The sequence below is a fragment of the Mus caroli genome, chromosome 3, assembly GCF_900094665.2.
Source record: "Mus caroli chromosome 3, CAROLI_EIJ_v1.1, whole genome shotgun sequence".
NCBI lineage: Eukaryota > Metazoa > Chordata > Mammalia > Rodentia > Muridae > Mus > Mus caroli.
In genome coordinates, this window is record NC_034572.1 from 36,103,443 (window position 1) to 36,119,011 (window position 15,569).

Consider the following 15,569-nt stretch of genomic DNA (forward strand, 5'->3'; position numbering starts at 1 on the left):
GGCCCCTTGGAATCCTGGTCTGTGGGAGGAGGGGCCCATTGCTTGGAGGTCTCTCTGATTGGGCCCTGCTCTTCTCTGCTTTTCCCTGTGTGCACCCTAGCCATGATCCAGGATCCTTCCGCATGTGGGGCTTCCCACTGTCCCTTCCAGGGACCAGGAGGGAGGAACTGATCTTGTCGGAGAAGCTGGCCACGCCTTTATCTAGGCTGGTTTGCCTGCGGTCTCCCAACTATGACCTATGACCGCTTCCACGCCAGACCGCCATCATCTCTAACCTAGTAACTGCAGGGGCCTCCGACCCAATCGCCGCCTGGTCAGGCCTTCATTTTTCACCCACAAATTCCGGGGTTCAGAAAGAGTGTCTGACTGTTAAGGCATAGTCCTATAATCTCAGCCTCTGGAGAGGCCGAGGCAGGATTGTAAATTCCGGGCCTGAACTACAGACCCACGTGGACATAGTGAGACCCTGTTTCAAAAGCAAATATAAAAACATGTGATAATGTAGTCCAGAGGTAGAATGCTTGCTTGTTTAATGTAGGCATGGCCCCAGGTTCTATCACGAGTAAGGTTGGGGCTAGGGAATGACTAGGAGAGCGCCATTTTGTGGGAGTAGACCAACCGGTTGAGAAAGCACTTGGAATGTGAGGGGAGGGGACAGGAATTACACAAGCGCTTCTTTCTGTGTAGGCCTGGCTGCCTCCCAGCTCAAGATCCCTGTGCCTCAACCTCTCAAGGGCTAGAATAATTGGTGGATGCTACCATGCATGGATTTCACAAAGTAATTTTTGAGCCACCACTGGGTTAGAATTACTGAAAGGTTTTGACCATGTAGGTGGTTGGATTTTACTTTCTAAATCTTCAGGTCTGAGATGGGGCCAACAGGAATAGGTTTCTACCGAGTCCTCAGTGGTGCTGACCCTGAAGTTGGTTAGAGATCGTCTTTTTAACTACATCTTTTTTAGTATCTGGATAAAGCTGGATCGAAAGCTAGAGTCGGTTCTCAGATAAAAAGAAAAGTGGGGCAAGGCATGAAGGCTGTGGAAGTCCTAAAGGTAGTTAACTAATGGGCAGATAGTTGAGGTTGGTGATAAAAACGCCAGACATTTCTACAAGCTGATGACAGCTGGGGAGGGAAGTGTCCAGCAGAGAAAGATCTGAACAGAGGTGGCCAAAGACCCAAAGATAATACACACCATCTGAAAAGAAAAATCCTGATCAGAAGTGAATACTGTAGGCGAAAAGCACGGCTATAAGATGTGATGTTTGGCCTCATTCCAATTTCAGGAAAATGGCAGGGAAAACATAGAAATGTGGCAGTGTTTACAAAAGTTATGTCTATGATTGAATGCTTATTTCCTTTGTATTCCTGAAACTTTCAAAATCCTGTGATATTTATAGATAATAGATGCTTTTCTTCCTTTGAACATCCTCAGCCTTGGACGTTTCCACCTGGCTGGATTAAGTTATTCACATCTTCTCCCACGTCAGACTTATCTCTCTTTGACACATTATGTTAAAACTATGAAGCAGGGCAGAATTAAGGCAACCAAAAGCACAACAGAGTTGGCAGAAGACAACAGAGAAAAGGAAGAATCATGTTGGGGTGGGGAAGAGACTGTAGGTACTGATCCCGACACAAGAGTCCTGGGTGGGCATTGCTATTAGTCAGTCCGTGGATTGAAAACTGTCACCATCCATGTGAAGGCGTCATAGGCTGTTCAGGAGTAGTGACCTCATCTCTTATGCCAGCTAGGGAACTCTAGTCCAATCCCTTAACCTACTATCTCTCCTCCTAGGTATGATGCAGGAACTAAAGATGGTTCTTAGTTTGTTAAGAATTCTATACACATGATTTGTATGATTTCTATACCACAAATACAAATATCCAAGTTTTTAGTTTGTTAAAAATCCATTAATGTGGACGAACATGCTGTGAAACAGAGCCCTCTTCCATGTGATATAATCCAAACAGGTTAACAATAACAAAGTGGTCCTTGGCAGTCATACAGTGTGACAATTATTCTTAAAAATCCCTTTGATAACACAATTTATTTAGGATACAAATCAAATTTAAATTAAAACAACAACAACAACAAAAACAAATAACTGTTTGACAGACTGCAACCATTCTATCTAAGACCGACCTTGTGGAAAAGAAAAATCTGTGTGTCGCATACATACATACATACCAATTGGCAACAGTACTTTCTTATCCATCTTCCCAAAGGAATGACTATAGACTCTTTTCTTTTCAAATACAAGCAGTGTTTTTTGTAGGAGAAATTGAACCCAGGGCCTCGTGAGTGCCAGGCACAAGCTCTGCCACCAAGCTGTATCATCATGAGTTATAAACAATTTATTCTCCTGCCAAGGCCTTTCAATTCTTTATGTGAAGAGAAACGCACAAACGACATAACCCAGTGAGTGTTCAGAGGATTAATTAGGTATGGTTTCTACACCACAAATACGAATACAAATACCCAAGTTTTTAATTTGTTAAAAATCCATTAAGAACATGGCCGACATGGCCGAACTATGTTTGACCAGAGCTGAATGCAACGGGGGCTACGGATGGCATTGTAATGGGAACGGAGCTGCAGGAAAGAGGAGCGACTTGGGGTTTCTACCACACTACTTTGCAGCAAGTTTCTTGAACACCCTTCCATCTCTGATGGCACAGTGGGACGTCACAGAAGGTTCCAGAGACTAGGAAACCGTGATCTGGATGATTTGGCAAAGGGAGAGTGACAGGGAGGAATGAGAGTTTCTTTCTCATTGCCAAATTTCTCACTTACACACTTACACACTCATCCTCAGCTGTGCTGCCTGTGCTGCGGAGAGGCAAACCCAGTGGCATCGCCTTTCCCAGATCAGAAAGGAATTGGTTGGATGAAAGTTCCCCTTGTGGGATGATGGTGAAATTGGCTATTTTAAGATATGCCAACCCTGATTATGAACGACTAAATGTTTCTTTCCTGTTCCTAGTGGATTCCAGTTGAGCTCCATTTCTTCAAAGTGCTGTCACATCTGTAAGTTTGTGAATGGCAAGTAAATTATGCAGGCGTGGTGAAGCATAGCTCTCATCCCAGGACCGGGGAAGCAGAGGCAGGTGGATCTCTTGAGTTTCAGGTCGCTTGGCCAGCATGACATAGTGACACCCTGGCTCAAAATAAGGAGAACAGTTAAATCATCAATTGTTAATGAGGAAAGAGACTTTTAGATGTCATCTTTCTTATAATCTCAGGGGAGAAAACAGGGATCAAAGAGTTTAGTCCTGAGTCTTATGGTAGCTGGGGGGCGGGGGATGTTCCTCCTTCTAGGCCAGGGCTATTTTTTATTTTATTTATTTATTTTTTTTTTGTTTTTTCAAGACAGGGTTTCTCTGTATAGCCCTGGCTGTCCTGGAACTCACTTTGTAGACCAGGCTGGCCTCGAACTCAGAAATCCNCTGGCTGTCCTGGAACTCACTTTGTAGACCAGGCTGGCCTCGAACTCAGAAATCCGCCTGCCTCTGCCTCCCGAGTGCTGGGATTAAAGGCGTACACCAACCACGCCCGGCTTAGGGCTATTTTTAACATAAGAAACAGCTTCACTTGAGTGTCTTAGGCTAGTCTCAAACTCATTGATCCTTCTGCCCCTCTCTCCCAAATTCTGGGTCTGAAGATGTGTACAAGCACAACTTTCATTCTCTCCTCCCCTCCCTCCCCTCCCCTCCTCCCCTTCCCTTCTCCCCTCTTTTTCTTTGTTCTCCAGCTTCAAGCCCCTGACCAATATTTAAAAAAAAAAACAATTAATTCTCCATATAATATTTCAACTTCAGTTTCTCCTCCCTCCTCTCCTCCCAGTTTTTCACCCCTGCCACCCCCTCTTCCTCAGATCTCCTCTTTTTCTGTTTCCCTTCAGAAAAGAGCATGCCTCCCAAGGCTCTCAACCAAACTTGGCATAACAAGTTACAGTAAGCCAGGCGGTGGTGGCGCATGCCTTTAATCCCAGCACTTGGGATGCAGAGGCAGGTGGATTTCTGAGTTCGAGGCCAGCCTGGTCTACAGAGTGAGTTCCAGGACAGCCAGGGCTACACAGAGAAACCCTGTATTGAAAAACAACAACAACAACAACAAAAAACCTCCCAAAAAACCAAATTTCAGGCCGGGCGGTGGTGGCGCATGCCTTTAATCCCAGCATTTGGGAGGCAGAGGCAGGTGGATTTCTGAGTTCGAGGCCAGCCAGGGCTACACAGAGAAACCCTGTCTCAAAACAAAACAAAAGAAAAAACAAAATCAAAAAATCAAAAAACCAAAAAAACAAAACCAAGTTTTAGTAAGATCAGGCACTAACCCTCATATCAAGGCTGGACGAGACAGCCATAGGAGAAGGGTCCCACAAGCAGGTAAGAGTAAGTGACAGTCCCCCGCGCCCACCGTTAGGAATCTCACAAGAACACCAAGCTATACAGCCACAACATAAATGCAGAAGACCTATTGACCATTATTCTTAATTTGTCAGAATTGAGAGGTCACAGTCTCTGTATTGTGGGGAGAGTGAGCCATTTTACATTTCTTTTGTGCTCCACTAATTTAACATACATTGCTTTTTTTTTGTTGTTTGTTTGTTTGTTTGTTTTTGTTTTTGCTGAATGTTTTAGGCAATAGACTTGTCAGGAAAACAAACAAGCATGCAAAACAGTGGCTTTATTTTATTTTTAAACACTTTCTTGGATTTATTTATCTTATGTGTGTGGTGTGAGGGCTCTTCTGGAACGTATATGCCTAATATCTGTGGAGGTCAGGCGATGATGTTGGAGTCCCTAGAACTGGAGTTCCAGATGGTAGGAAACCACCCTGTGGCTGATGGGAACAACCAAGGTCTTACGAAAGAGCAAGTGCTCTTCATGTTGGGCCATACCTCCAGGCCCCGAAACAGAGGTTTCTAGAAAGTACTTATTTAGATAGAATGAATAAAGGCTGGCTGGAGGTGAGAACGGGTGCAATCAGTTTGTCACAGAGAGATGATGGATGAACAAGATGGCAGTGGTGATGGAGACACCTCTCTTGTAAATCTCCCTCATTTCTCTCTCTGTCTCTGTCTCTCTCTCTCTCTCTGTCTCTCGTGTGTGTGTGTGTGTGTGTGTGTGTGTGTGTGTGTGTGTGTGTGTGTGAACTGTAGACCACACAGAACTAGTAAGGGTTCTACCCATCATTTGGCACCTCACTTGTTCTGAGCAGGACTGAGTGAGCGCAGCAGAGACCCTGTCAGGGAGGGAGTCTTTATGCTCCTTGTTAAGGAAATGGGAGAGGGAGAAAGAGCACACACATTTAGGATTTCTGCTGCTTTGCTTTGTTTCCGGAAAAATAATTGAAAGGCACAGTTAGGTTTATTCTCCCATTTATCACACTATGATGTCTGTGAATCAAACCTGTTTTATTCAGAATTATGATCCCAATGCATAATCTTGTCTTTTGGGTTCAATATCTGATTTTGTAATTAATAATCATTGTTCTTATTTTCTAAATGGAAATTTTAATGTGTATTTTCCTCCTTTGGATGTTGAATGTAATATAAATGTATTTCCTTGGGGACTCCATGAAAATAATTATTCTCCATATAAAAGTTAGTTTTTAGTATATGAAAAACCAACAGCCACTCATTTTTTACATATATGTACCAACAGGAATCTGGCGATTGCTTTCATATTAGTCTAAAGTTTGAGACTAAGCATTATTCTCAGTCCTATTTGGAAGGAGAAAAAGGTCCAGTTCTGACAAGAACGCTCTAAAATCAAGACATTTTTCAGAAGATGGTTGTCGTTTAGTGGATTAATGCTAATTTTCAATGAGTTCAGTACAAATTTAGGTAAAGCTGGAGTTCCCCATCCCAGAATTAGATTGTGCTTAAAATTGTCATTCGAATTCATAACTCCTTCAAAACTTACTACAAAAACAACTATTTCTTATTCATCCTAGAAACAAAAAACATTTCACTCAAACTATTCGCTTTAATACCCATGTTTTTAGTCGACCTGATTTAAAACTAATTTGCAATAAATGCATTTCTGCATGTCGCCCGGAGTTGGAACTGGGACAGCAGTTTTGGAGGGGGTGATTTCATAAACCTTCCTCCTAGGAGACACCTGGAGGGTTTGCGGGCTCCAGAGGTGGGTGACGGGGGAGAGCCCCTCTGGCTGCAGTCAGGACCCCAAGAGTTAACGGGAGCAAGCCCCTACCAGCGGCTCCCCGCCCCACTGTCCCCACCCTCTCCTTTGGCTGGGGATTAAAGTGCTCCCCCCTGTGGCAGCAGTGACCCAGAAATGAGTCTGCGTCCCCGCGCTTCCTCCGCCGCCAGCCGCACGCCCTACCGGGAGGGCCTGGGCGCGCCGGGCCGGCCGAGCGCGCGGGCGACAGCAGGGGCCCGCCCGGCTCCCCGCGGGGCCTCGGTGGCCCGGACCCATGCGGCGCGGCGCGCAGCCCGCGGAGGCCCAGCCCGTGCGCAGCAGGTACGCGGGGGCGGAGGCGCGGGGGCGCGCGGGTCGGGGTGCGCGTCTCAGGCCGCGGCCGCGGCGGCTGCAGGACGAGCCGAGAGGCTCAGCCATATTTGATGGTTTTGTTGCTTCGCTCGGGAGTTCTCGGGAGTAATGTAATGCCGAAGGTCGCTGCCTAGTGGAAATAATATAGTACGTCATTAATATGGCGCCAAAAGATTGGGCTGTGGATCTGTAGCGCGGAGGGAGGAGGCGGCCGCCCGCGCCGCGGCACTATCCCACCAGCAACTTGGGCATCGCCGGGTGGGGGCCGGCGACGAGGCCGGGATGGCCGCGGAGCCCGAGAATTGATCGGTGTCGGATCAGTAAGTTCTATTCCGATTATTATTTTCAATCGGAGGAGGGCGAAGGTTTAGAGCTTTTCCTTTTAAATGTACGAAGAACATTAGGTTTTCAGGTGATTCATGCAACGTTTTCAGCAGCAGAAACCCAGTTTAGTTTATACATTAAAAAAAAAGCCAAAGTGCCTTAGGCTGCATGAAAGTGGAAAGCATAGTAGCAACTTGGTAGACAGATGGCAATGGTAGAGCGCAGGTTCGCGTACATATATGTTTCCAGAGTGTTTGACAGTGTGTGTGTTTGGGGGGGGGAGAAGGAGGCTGTGAGGGTATGTTTATCCAAACATAGGTGTGAGGGGGTACATCTGTGTGAAGTGGCCGCAGCCCTGGTTCCTGTCACCGCGTCACCACATGTCCAAAATATTCATTGCATCAATTCAAGGGCAGTGAGAAGGGGATGAAGGGACAGCTTGGCAATTAGATTTTTCTAGAATGGGTTTCCAATGATGAGACCTTTTACTTCCAGCGAGACTGCTTGTAAAGTGTAAAAGACTTAATCGGTGAAATTGGGAAGGACTTCATTGGTAGAGCAAAGTACCTATTAATCATGAACTTAAAAACGGATTGCAGATTGCAACCTTTGGCACCATCTGCAAATTGTGGGGGTGGGGTCTCTGTGTCTCCTGGTTCCCTTATGAGCACATGCACATGCGGTGTGCACCCCGGGACTGCAAGTTGCAAAACCTTCCCGTGCACGTGTCTGGTGCCTGTGAGTGTGTTTGCGAGTTGGGTGCTGTTGTTCAGTAGCCAGTAGGCTTTCCGGGTCGGCTCGGCGTAGGCTTGCAAATGCGGGAGAAGGATGGAATGTGGAATGTTGACCGGAGAACCGAATCCTTTCGGAACGGTCCCATTTGCTGGAGAAATTCGATACCTTCCACCTCCTACCCGCCCCCCCCACCCCCCTCCCGCCCGCCTTCGGGCAGGAGGCGGGGCTGAGGACGCCGCTGCTGCTCAAAGTGGCGGAGCGCGGCGGCGGGAGGCAGGTGCACAGCACCGCCGGTGGGGGTGCCTCAACTTCCGCGGGCGTTTAAATAGCAGCCGGGCTCCCCTCCCACCGGTAATAGGTGACCTGGCGCTCGCGGGCGGCGGGGGAAGGGACTGGGTACGCCGGGGCACGAGCCTACGCGGCACGTGGGCAGGTGCTGGTTGGCCCCAGGGCCAACTTTTGCAGCCCGCCCTCCCGCGCAGGCAAGAGGCGGCGGGCGCAGAGACGGGGCCGGGCGGTGGCCCCAAGGCGGTTCCTTGTCGCTGCCCGAGCGTCGCCTAACGGTCCCAGGCGCTTCGGGTCCGCGCGGGGGTGGCCCGACCCCGTCCCCACGCCGGAGTCCCGCACAAAGCCCGCGGCGCGGGGTGGCCGCCGCCCGTCGCCGTCCCTGTTCCCGCGTCGCGGCGGCCGCAGGCGTTTGTTTGTTGCTTGCGCGCCGCCCTGCGCGCCGGATGGCTTCCTGTGACAGAGGTGATCCACAGTTTCCAGAACTGTCTGGGGGCGGGAGCGCGAGCCGAGCCCGCCGCGTTGCTCCACCGCCGCTCTGCTGCTCCCCGGGCCCGCGGGGAGGCCGGGGAGGGACGGCGTAGCCGTTTGCAGCGGCGCAAGTGGCGTGCGGACGCGAGGGAGCGTTTGATTTGCAACTGGGGCCGAGCGGATTGGTGCAGCTGGTGGCGGCGGGCGGGAGCGGCGGCGGGGGGTGGCCACTTTCAAACGCCGAGGGCGGCGGCGCGGGCGCGAGGCCGGCTGCGCCGCGGGGAGGCGGTGTCATCCCCGCACCGGGGCCGGAGTTACTTTCCCCTCCTCCCGCGCTGTTGTTCCTGTCGCCTCGGGAGGAGCGGGAGCGCGAGGGGGCGGCGCCGCGCCAAGCCGGGCCCTGCGCCTGGCGGGCGGGCGGGTGGCCGGGATGCCCGCGGTTCGCGGCCCCACCCCGGGTCTCCAGCCTGTTTCCTCACCCCACCCGGCCTTCCCCAGCGGGGATTCGGGCGCTGCACCCCTTTTAACGGAGCTATCTTTCTCTCCCATCCCCCACATTTCCCCCACTTTCCAGCCCCTAGAGCTTCCCTGTGCGGGCCTCCCTCCGCACTTCCGACCCCCAAGTCCTGGGTCGAGGGCCTCCCATTCTCACCACTTATTCCCTGGCCTCAGGTTCCCCCCACACCCGAGACCCTCACTCTGTGACCGCCTCTGCGGCCCACGGCTTTCCGGGCTCCGCATCCCCGCTCCCGGCTCGAGCTTCACACCCGGGCTCCCCCTTCTGGGCGCGCGGGGGCGGCCGCACTCTCGGCGCTGGTGAATTGCTGTGAGCAAACAACAACAAAAAAGCGGGCGATTTAAATGTGCCTTCGAAACCGGTTTGAGCTCGTCATCTCTACGAGACCCATTTAAAGCAGCTTTAGGTGGCTTGCTTTCTAGAAACGTGATGGCGAAGGTCTTCCGCCCTTTGTTGACCCGGACCTGTGGGGAATTTAATATTTCCTTGTGTGAAATGTTTAGGCTTGGTCACAGAGCTCCGCTTTTAGGAAAGTGGAAGAGGACCTGAGGTCCTCATTCCTGGGAAGGGTTGTAGGGTTCTTTCTCAAAGGGCTCCCTTAGGTGTTCTTTTTAGAATACCTGTGGTGGAGGAGGTACCTTTCTCACCGCTTGTTGCTGAAGGGTAGTTAGTGCCTTTCAAAGCTAATGAACTCATTTCAAGACAGAATAATTTTCTTGAAAGCGATTCATTGGTTGTTAGACCACACTAGTTAAGTCTATAGAATGGACTGTACCTGGAGAAAGGAAGGGTTCATTGGACTTAACTCGGTTCACGTTGGGCATTTCTTGTAGGTAATAGTCGATCACATCCGCAGTTGAGGTGACCTGCTCTGTGCAATTCAGAATTTTTAGTCTTTCTTACCACAAAGGTCTTAAGTCCCGTTTGCTATAACTTTTTTACATGTTTGAAAATCTTTATTACATTTAGTATTGTTGACCAAGGGCATTGTCACAGAAAACTGAAAAACGTAGATGAAGGGGGCATGTACTATGTCTGCTTAGAAGCAAGTAGAGGTTTATACTCACCTTAGATTCAGACCTGTCTTAAATGCCATAAGTGGCCTCTTGAAAATATTGAACCACACGTTGCCGGAGTATGAACCTAGCTCTGCCCCAGAGTCCAACATTCTCTTACCAACTACAGTCAACTGAAAACATTTTTTGAATGTTTGCTGCTTTATGCCTTTAATAAAGTTTGCGTGTTTTTGTAAATGTATTTGACCTTGAGCTTCATCTTCTAGAACAAATAGTTTCCTGCTAATGTCCGTGCTTGCAGAGTGGATAGTCATTCCCAGAGTGTGTAGTAGACTTGAATTTTGTTCTCCTTCACAAGTCCCATGTTGCTTCCTTGTAGCAGGGATCTCAACTGTCAGGAAAAGCAGGGCAGGACTGTAGCTTAAAGTGATGCTGGAGCAGCCTACACTGCCTGAAGCTCTGGATTCAGTCCCCAGCATAGCCAAAGGGGGCAGGGGTAGCCTGTCTCCTTCCACCACTTGAAGAAGCTCTGTACTCTATGAAAAATGACTTTACTTTGCGGTTGCACAGTAGACAGAGTCACAGACAAGTTTAAGGAGTTGTAATTTAGAGACAAAGCTTGCCTAGCCTAGAGGCTTGGGGGAGACAGTGAACCAACCATGGGGATGCACAGATAGAGCAGAGTTTTGTGTGCCCCACAAGGCGATAGACTATCCCTTGGGTCAGAAAGTTATTAGTGGTGTTAGTTGTTGAAAAATACAGATGTTTTACTCCAGTACAGTGTCTGTGCTTGAACCCAAATAAGCCTCATATCCATGACTTTCCTTGTCTGCTAGCCTGGTGAACTGTCTCATTGATTACCCATTTCCCATTTAGCCCTGATCACAAGGCCAGCTTTTTTGAAACCACTGGCCCTTGAAGGACCATTCATTGCATGTAACCTAACTTTTTGACGAAGTGCCTGAGAGTGAGCGGACGAACCTAGGGCCGTAAAGTTAACTGAGTTAAGATTCTCAAATCAAACGTCTTCGTTGTAATTTGGGAATCTTAGATTTGGAAATGTTTGAAAAGGAAGTGTGGTTTTCTGGTGTATGTGTGTTCAGATCACCTGGAGAAAGGTTTGTCTTAAGTTTCAGTTGTGATGTGGCTGGGATATAGCCTGTGCTGTGCAAAGGTCTCGGATGGGGATTGCATCCTTGACAGGGCTGAGTGAGGAGGGACTAAATGACTGTCTACAGCTATGTCTCCTGTCCCCTTCTCTTACTCGTCCTTTGGTTTAGTATTAAAAGTACCTGTTACATCATTTGTCAGTGGACTGTCAAGAGTTGGTACTCAAGCCAGTTTCCCACAGGTTTATTATAGATTGGGTAGTCTCTGAAGGTTACTGGGACATTGCTGGCAGCGTGTCTTGCTTCTGGTTTGAAATGGCATTGAGCTTTGGCTCGACACTGAGCGTCTTAAACATCTTTCTTTGTCAGGTTCTCCCTTAGGAGTTGGCACTGTGTACAGCATTATATTCTTACTCCCCGATTTTCTCTGTGACACTTGGAGCTTGCTTCGAGTCCTTCACTTGTAAAATACATCGACCTTGTAACAACATTAATTAGCGAAGTAGTTTAATGAGAATAGTTTGTTTTCCTGGAAGTTTTATGTTTAAGTTTATTCTCTCCCTTTCCAGGATCTTGTGGCATGTTCTGCTTCTGCTCTTAAGAGTTTTGGGCTGGGTGTTCTGCCCAATAGAACAGGGTCTTTCCTAGCACTGTATGGCTCTAGGCTCAACAAAGAAGTTTAAAACTAGAATTACTACTATGTTTGACTGCAAAATGAATTCTGGCTTTTCTACACTTGTTCAAGCTCCCAAGTAAAGACAGGAAGACCTTCTGTATACTAAAGCTGCTTGCACTGTAGCTAGATAGGTGCCCATCTATTCTAACCTGTATGTGGCTGCCTACCCTACTTACTACTTGGTCACCGCCCTGGCACTTGCCAACTTAGTTTTGTCCTGGTTGCTCCTACTCTATTGGTATCCTCCTGGTGACTCCTTGGTGACGAATGTTCATGGTGAAGCCCCTCTCTCTCTGGTCCTCACCAGAGTGCCTCTCTTTTCCGATGACCTGCCTATTCTCCTGCGTTGTCGTTGGCCATTTAGCTCCTGAGTGACGGGGAATGCTTTTTTTTTTCCTCCTGTGCTCACAGTGCACAAGAGATTATCCCTACATTTGACAACTACTGTTTGGTTATTTTATGTTTTTTCTCTGTGCTAACAGTACCAGGGGCTGGTACGTTCATATTTGTAGAATGGAATCTCAGACTGAGATTTAGTGGATAGTCTCTTGTTTCTCTGACATTTTCCCGCACAAACGTAGGTCCGTGAAGAAGGTAGGTGTGTATTTTTATTTTTGTGTATTTAAGGAGGGTTGGGGTCAGTTGGTAAGTTACCCTGCCTTCTAAATACAGGCTTGGCCCTAGGGTCCCTTTGCCCTGCAGCTGAGCGTGACAGTCAGATTTAGTAGGGTTTATGCTTGCACATAACACATGATCCTTTTCTAGTCCAAGTCCTGAGTAGTTCCTGGGGGAGTTTTTACTCACACGAGGAACAGAAGTAAAAATACTAGACTTGAGGTGGATGGCTTGATTCTAGGAGAGGGGCTGCACATTTTAAATTTTGAATCCTTTATTAACACTACACCAGTGGTAGGTGTGTGCATCCAGCAGATGTTTAGAGACCCGTCTTTGTTTTTCTGCAGTGTTGAAGAAGAGCTCTGGGCATCTTATGTTCTAAGCAAGTGCCCTCCCTACTTCTGGGCCGTACCCACACTTTTGTTACTCTAGTACTAAGCCAGTGTTTACCATTTTGCTTTAGTCTCTGCAGGTACAGAATAGTGAGGCGATTGAGATTGCCGGAAGTCAGTTCATTCTTAGATTACTTCTACCTTTTCGGTGCTGGGGGTGGATCCTAGGGTCTCACACTTACTAAGCACCTGTCCTACCACCGAGCCACACCTCCATCCTGTTTCATTTTCGTTAGTTTTAAAAGCTTAGGTTCTTTTGGGCTATTTTGCGAGGAAATGAAAGCTGTAGTGTGTTCTTGTTGAATGCCTCAATTGGAGTAAGCAGAAATAATACCGAGCATCAGGTGTCTCCTGCCCTGGAAGTTCCCTTACCCAAGACAGTTTCTGAACAGCTATTTACAGCACCTGTTTCAGCACAAGCTGAGGAGTACACTGGTTAGCTTTTGTTTCCTTTCTACTACAGGGGAAATAACAAGAAATAGAGCCAACTTAGCAGCTTCTTGAGGTGCAAGTGCCTGGTTTCTGTCTGTTCAGCATGTAGTACTCTCAAAGTTTAAATTTTCTCAGTTATCTAAGGCTCTTCTTCCAAGCCTTGGCTTGGGACTTGTGCCTGCTGGAGTCCCCCAGGAGGGTAGGAAGTATAGACTTTTGGCTTCAGTGTGCTCCTTAAAGAAGTCAAAATTCCTTTAAGGGTTTCTGGTGACTTTGTAGGTCTCTCTCTCATCCTTTGCCTTCTTCTGTTAAATTGCTATTTGGGGTGCTTGTTTTTCTGTTATTAGCTGGAAAATCAGATAAGCAGTTTGGCGGCTTTTATTACAGAGGGCCCACTGGTCCCTACAGCAGCCTGCAGGGTTGACTTTGAGGGGGATTCACGGCATTATGGATGCCTCCTGTCTCAGCCGCTCACTGGTCTCTTGTTTGTTTTTCCTCCTCTTCTGGTCTGAGACTTCTTAAGGAGTTAGCATGCCTGATCCCTGACTCTGAGCCTTAAGATCTCTATCTGGGACCTGGTAATTGATCCCTTTAACCAGACACACCCCATGTTTGTAGATGTATAATCGCCTGCCTGCTGATTGATTGAAGGGCCAGTAGGAGCTTTTGTGAAGTGGTAGGGGTGTCTGTGGGTCATCTGGGTCACAGTAGCTACTGAGCAGCTACAGGAGAGCAGCACATTGCCAGTGATTTGAATGGTGAATCATTTCTCCTTCACTGTTTCAGATATCTGAAAACAGTCCATAATCCAGGCAGGTTGTACAGTGTGACCTTTACCTAACATCCACAAAACCCTGAGTTTGGTCCCCAGCACCATATAAAACTAGGCATGATGGTACATGCCTGTGATCTCAACACTAAGGAGGTGGATGCAGGGGCATTAGAAGTTCAAGGTCATCTGAGGTTGTTTAGGGCATTGCTGGCCATTCTGGGATCCCCACCTCCCCCCCCCCAAAAAAAGTTTGATTAAATATAGAGAGAGTTGATTAGTCTGAGGGCGGTCTTTTCTTCCTTTATCTGTCTTCTGTCAATCAATCATCTATTTAACCTTAATTGACTCTATTGTGTCATATCAGACTGGAGTAACGCTGCATTCCATCACATGGAATCAGTGTTCTCAGAGTTGTGGTTTTAGGCTTCTGTGTCCCTCTCCAGGGGTGCTATGTGCCTTTGTAGTCACCTGTGTGGATAAGAGGTCCTGGGTGAGCAGCAGGCACCCTGGTGAGACCTCTCACCACGGGGAAGCGATGCCAAGCAGAGCATGTGTCCTGTCAAAATCAGTATGTGCCTGCTGCTCTGAGGGTTGCCTGCCTGTGGTGGAGAGGCTATGGGACTTGGAGTGTGCTCTCCTGTGCAGGTGGCAGTGGCAGCCACCTTTACATTAGCTTGCAAGGAGCCTTGCTTCATTTGACAGATTGCTGTTTGGACTTCATGCTATGTAACTGCTCGCTGATAGCACAGAGTGGCTTCAGTCTTTAGGGAGTTCCGACTCCAGTAGTCCTCCAGGAATCTGGGAAGACCATGGTCCAGGACCCAGGAGGAAGTATGCTTGCCACCTGGCAAGGGACCTTTGGCTCAGCTTGTGGCCTCTGTATTCTTCCTGTGCTGCCGGCCCTCTGCAGGATTCTGTGTGCTCTCTTTAAAGATGGGAGCGTGCATCCATTCTTTCATCTCTGGAGTCTGGTTCAGCAGTTCTCACTCTATGGTTCCTTTTGGGAAACTTTCCTGTAGCCGTGTAATGTTGTGAGAGGCGTCCGCTCCAGCCTGGTGCTTTGCAGACCTTCTGCTAGGTTTTCAGACCATCTGATGTTTCTACAGCCATCTCAGTGTGGCGTGTAATTGTGGTGAAGTGTTTGTTCTCACGTGGAACTTGGGATGAGAAGTGCAGTGCTTGCTACGACTGCTGTCTGGCTCTTTGGACACACACTGGGCGTTTGTTTCTCTGGCTTCCACCAGGACAGTGCTGCAGAGTTGGTTTTTTTTTTTTTTTTTTTTTTTTTTTTTGGTGACTTAGCATTGCTAGTGATAGTTGGCTCTGATCAAGGGACAAAGCTCCTCAGAAGCAGCCGCATGTCAGTCTGTAGGGCGCAATTGTCATTAGCTGTTCGAGCCTAGCTTCTGCAAAGGCTGCATTGTATGTAACCAGTAAGAACATCTGTGTGAGCGTTTAGATTACCCAGTAGAGAGCTTATCTCTTAGGGTATTCCACTAATGGTGCAATAGTGGGTTTGGAACCCCTTTGCACCTTCCCTAAAATGTCATTCTTTGATGATCTTCTAGTGTGCCTGTGTGTATAACCTGGTTCAAGGACCTCGAGGCAGAACAGAATGGTAACTTCTGAATGCCTTGGAAAACAAGCTTTTCTTCTATGCTTTTCTATCAGATACTCTTGTGATAAGTCTGGGTAGTACCCCATC

The 15,569-nt window shown here is 48.2% G+C and overlaps 1 protein-coding gene across 4 annotated transcripts in view; it reads left to right on the forward strand.

Moving 5' to 3' along the window:
* Positions 1-6,312: 6,312 nt before the first annotated feature.
* The window catches only part of Jade1 (jade family PHD finger 1), a 50,112-nt gene continuing 40,855 nt past the window's right edge, over positions 6,313-15,569 (forward strand). Inside the window, exon 1 of one of the 4 annotated variants that reach the window (XM_021157558.2) lies at positions 6,313-6,490. Coding sequence is in view for 1 of the 4 variants with exons in the window: in XM_029474948.1 (XP_029330808.1) it covers positions 8,311-8,329 (19 nt within the window). In the remaining 3 variants the exon portion in view is untranslated. Of the gene's footprint in view, positions 6,491-6,548; positions 6,841-7,806; positions 7,931-7,980; positions 8,330-15,569 lie in introns of those variants that run through there. The other 3 variants (XM_021157559.2, XM_029474950.1, XM_029474948.1) reach the window with 3 other exon arrangements.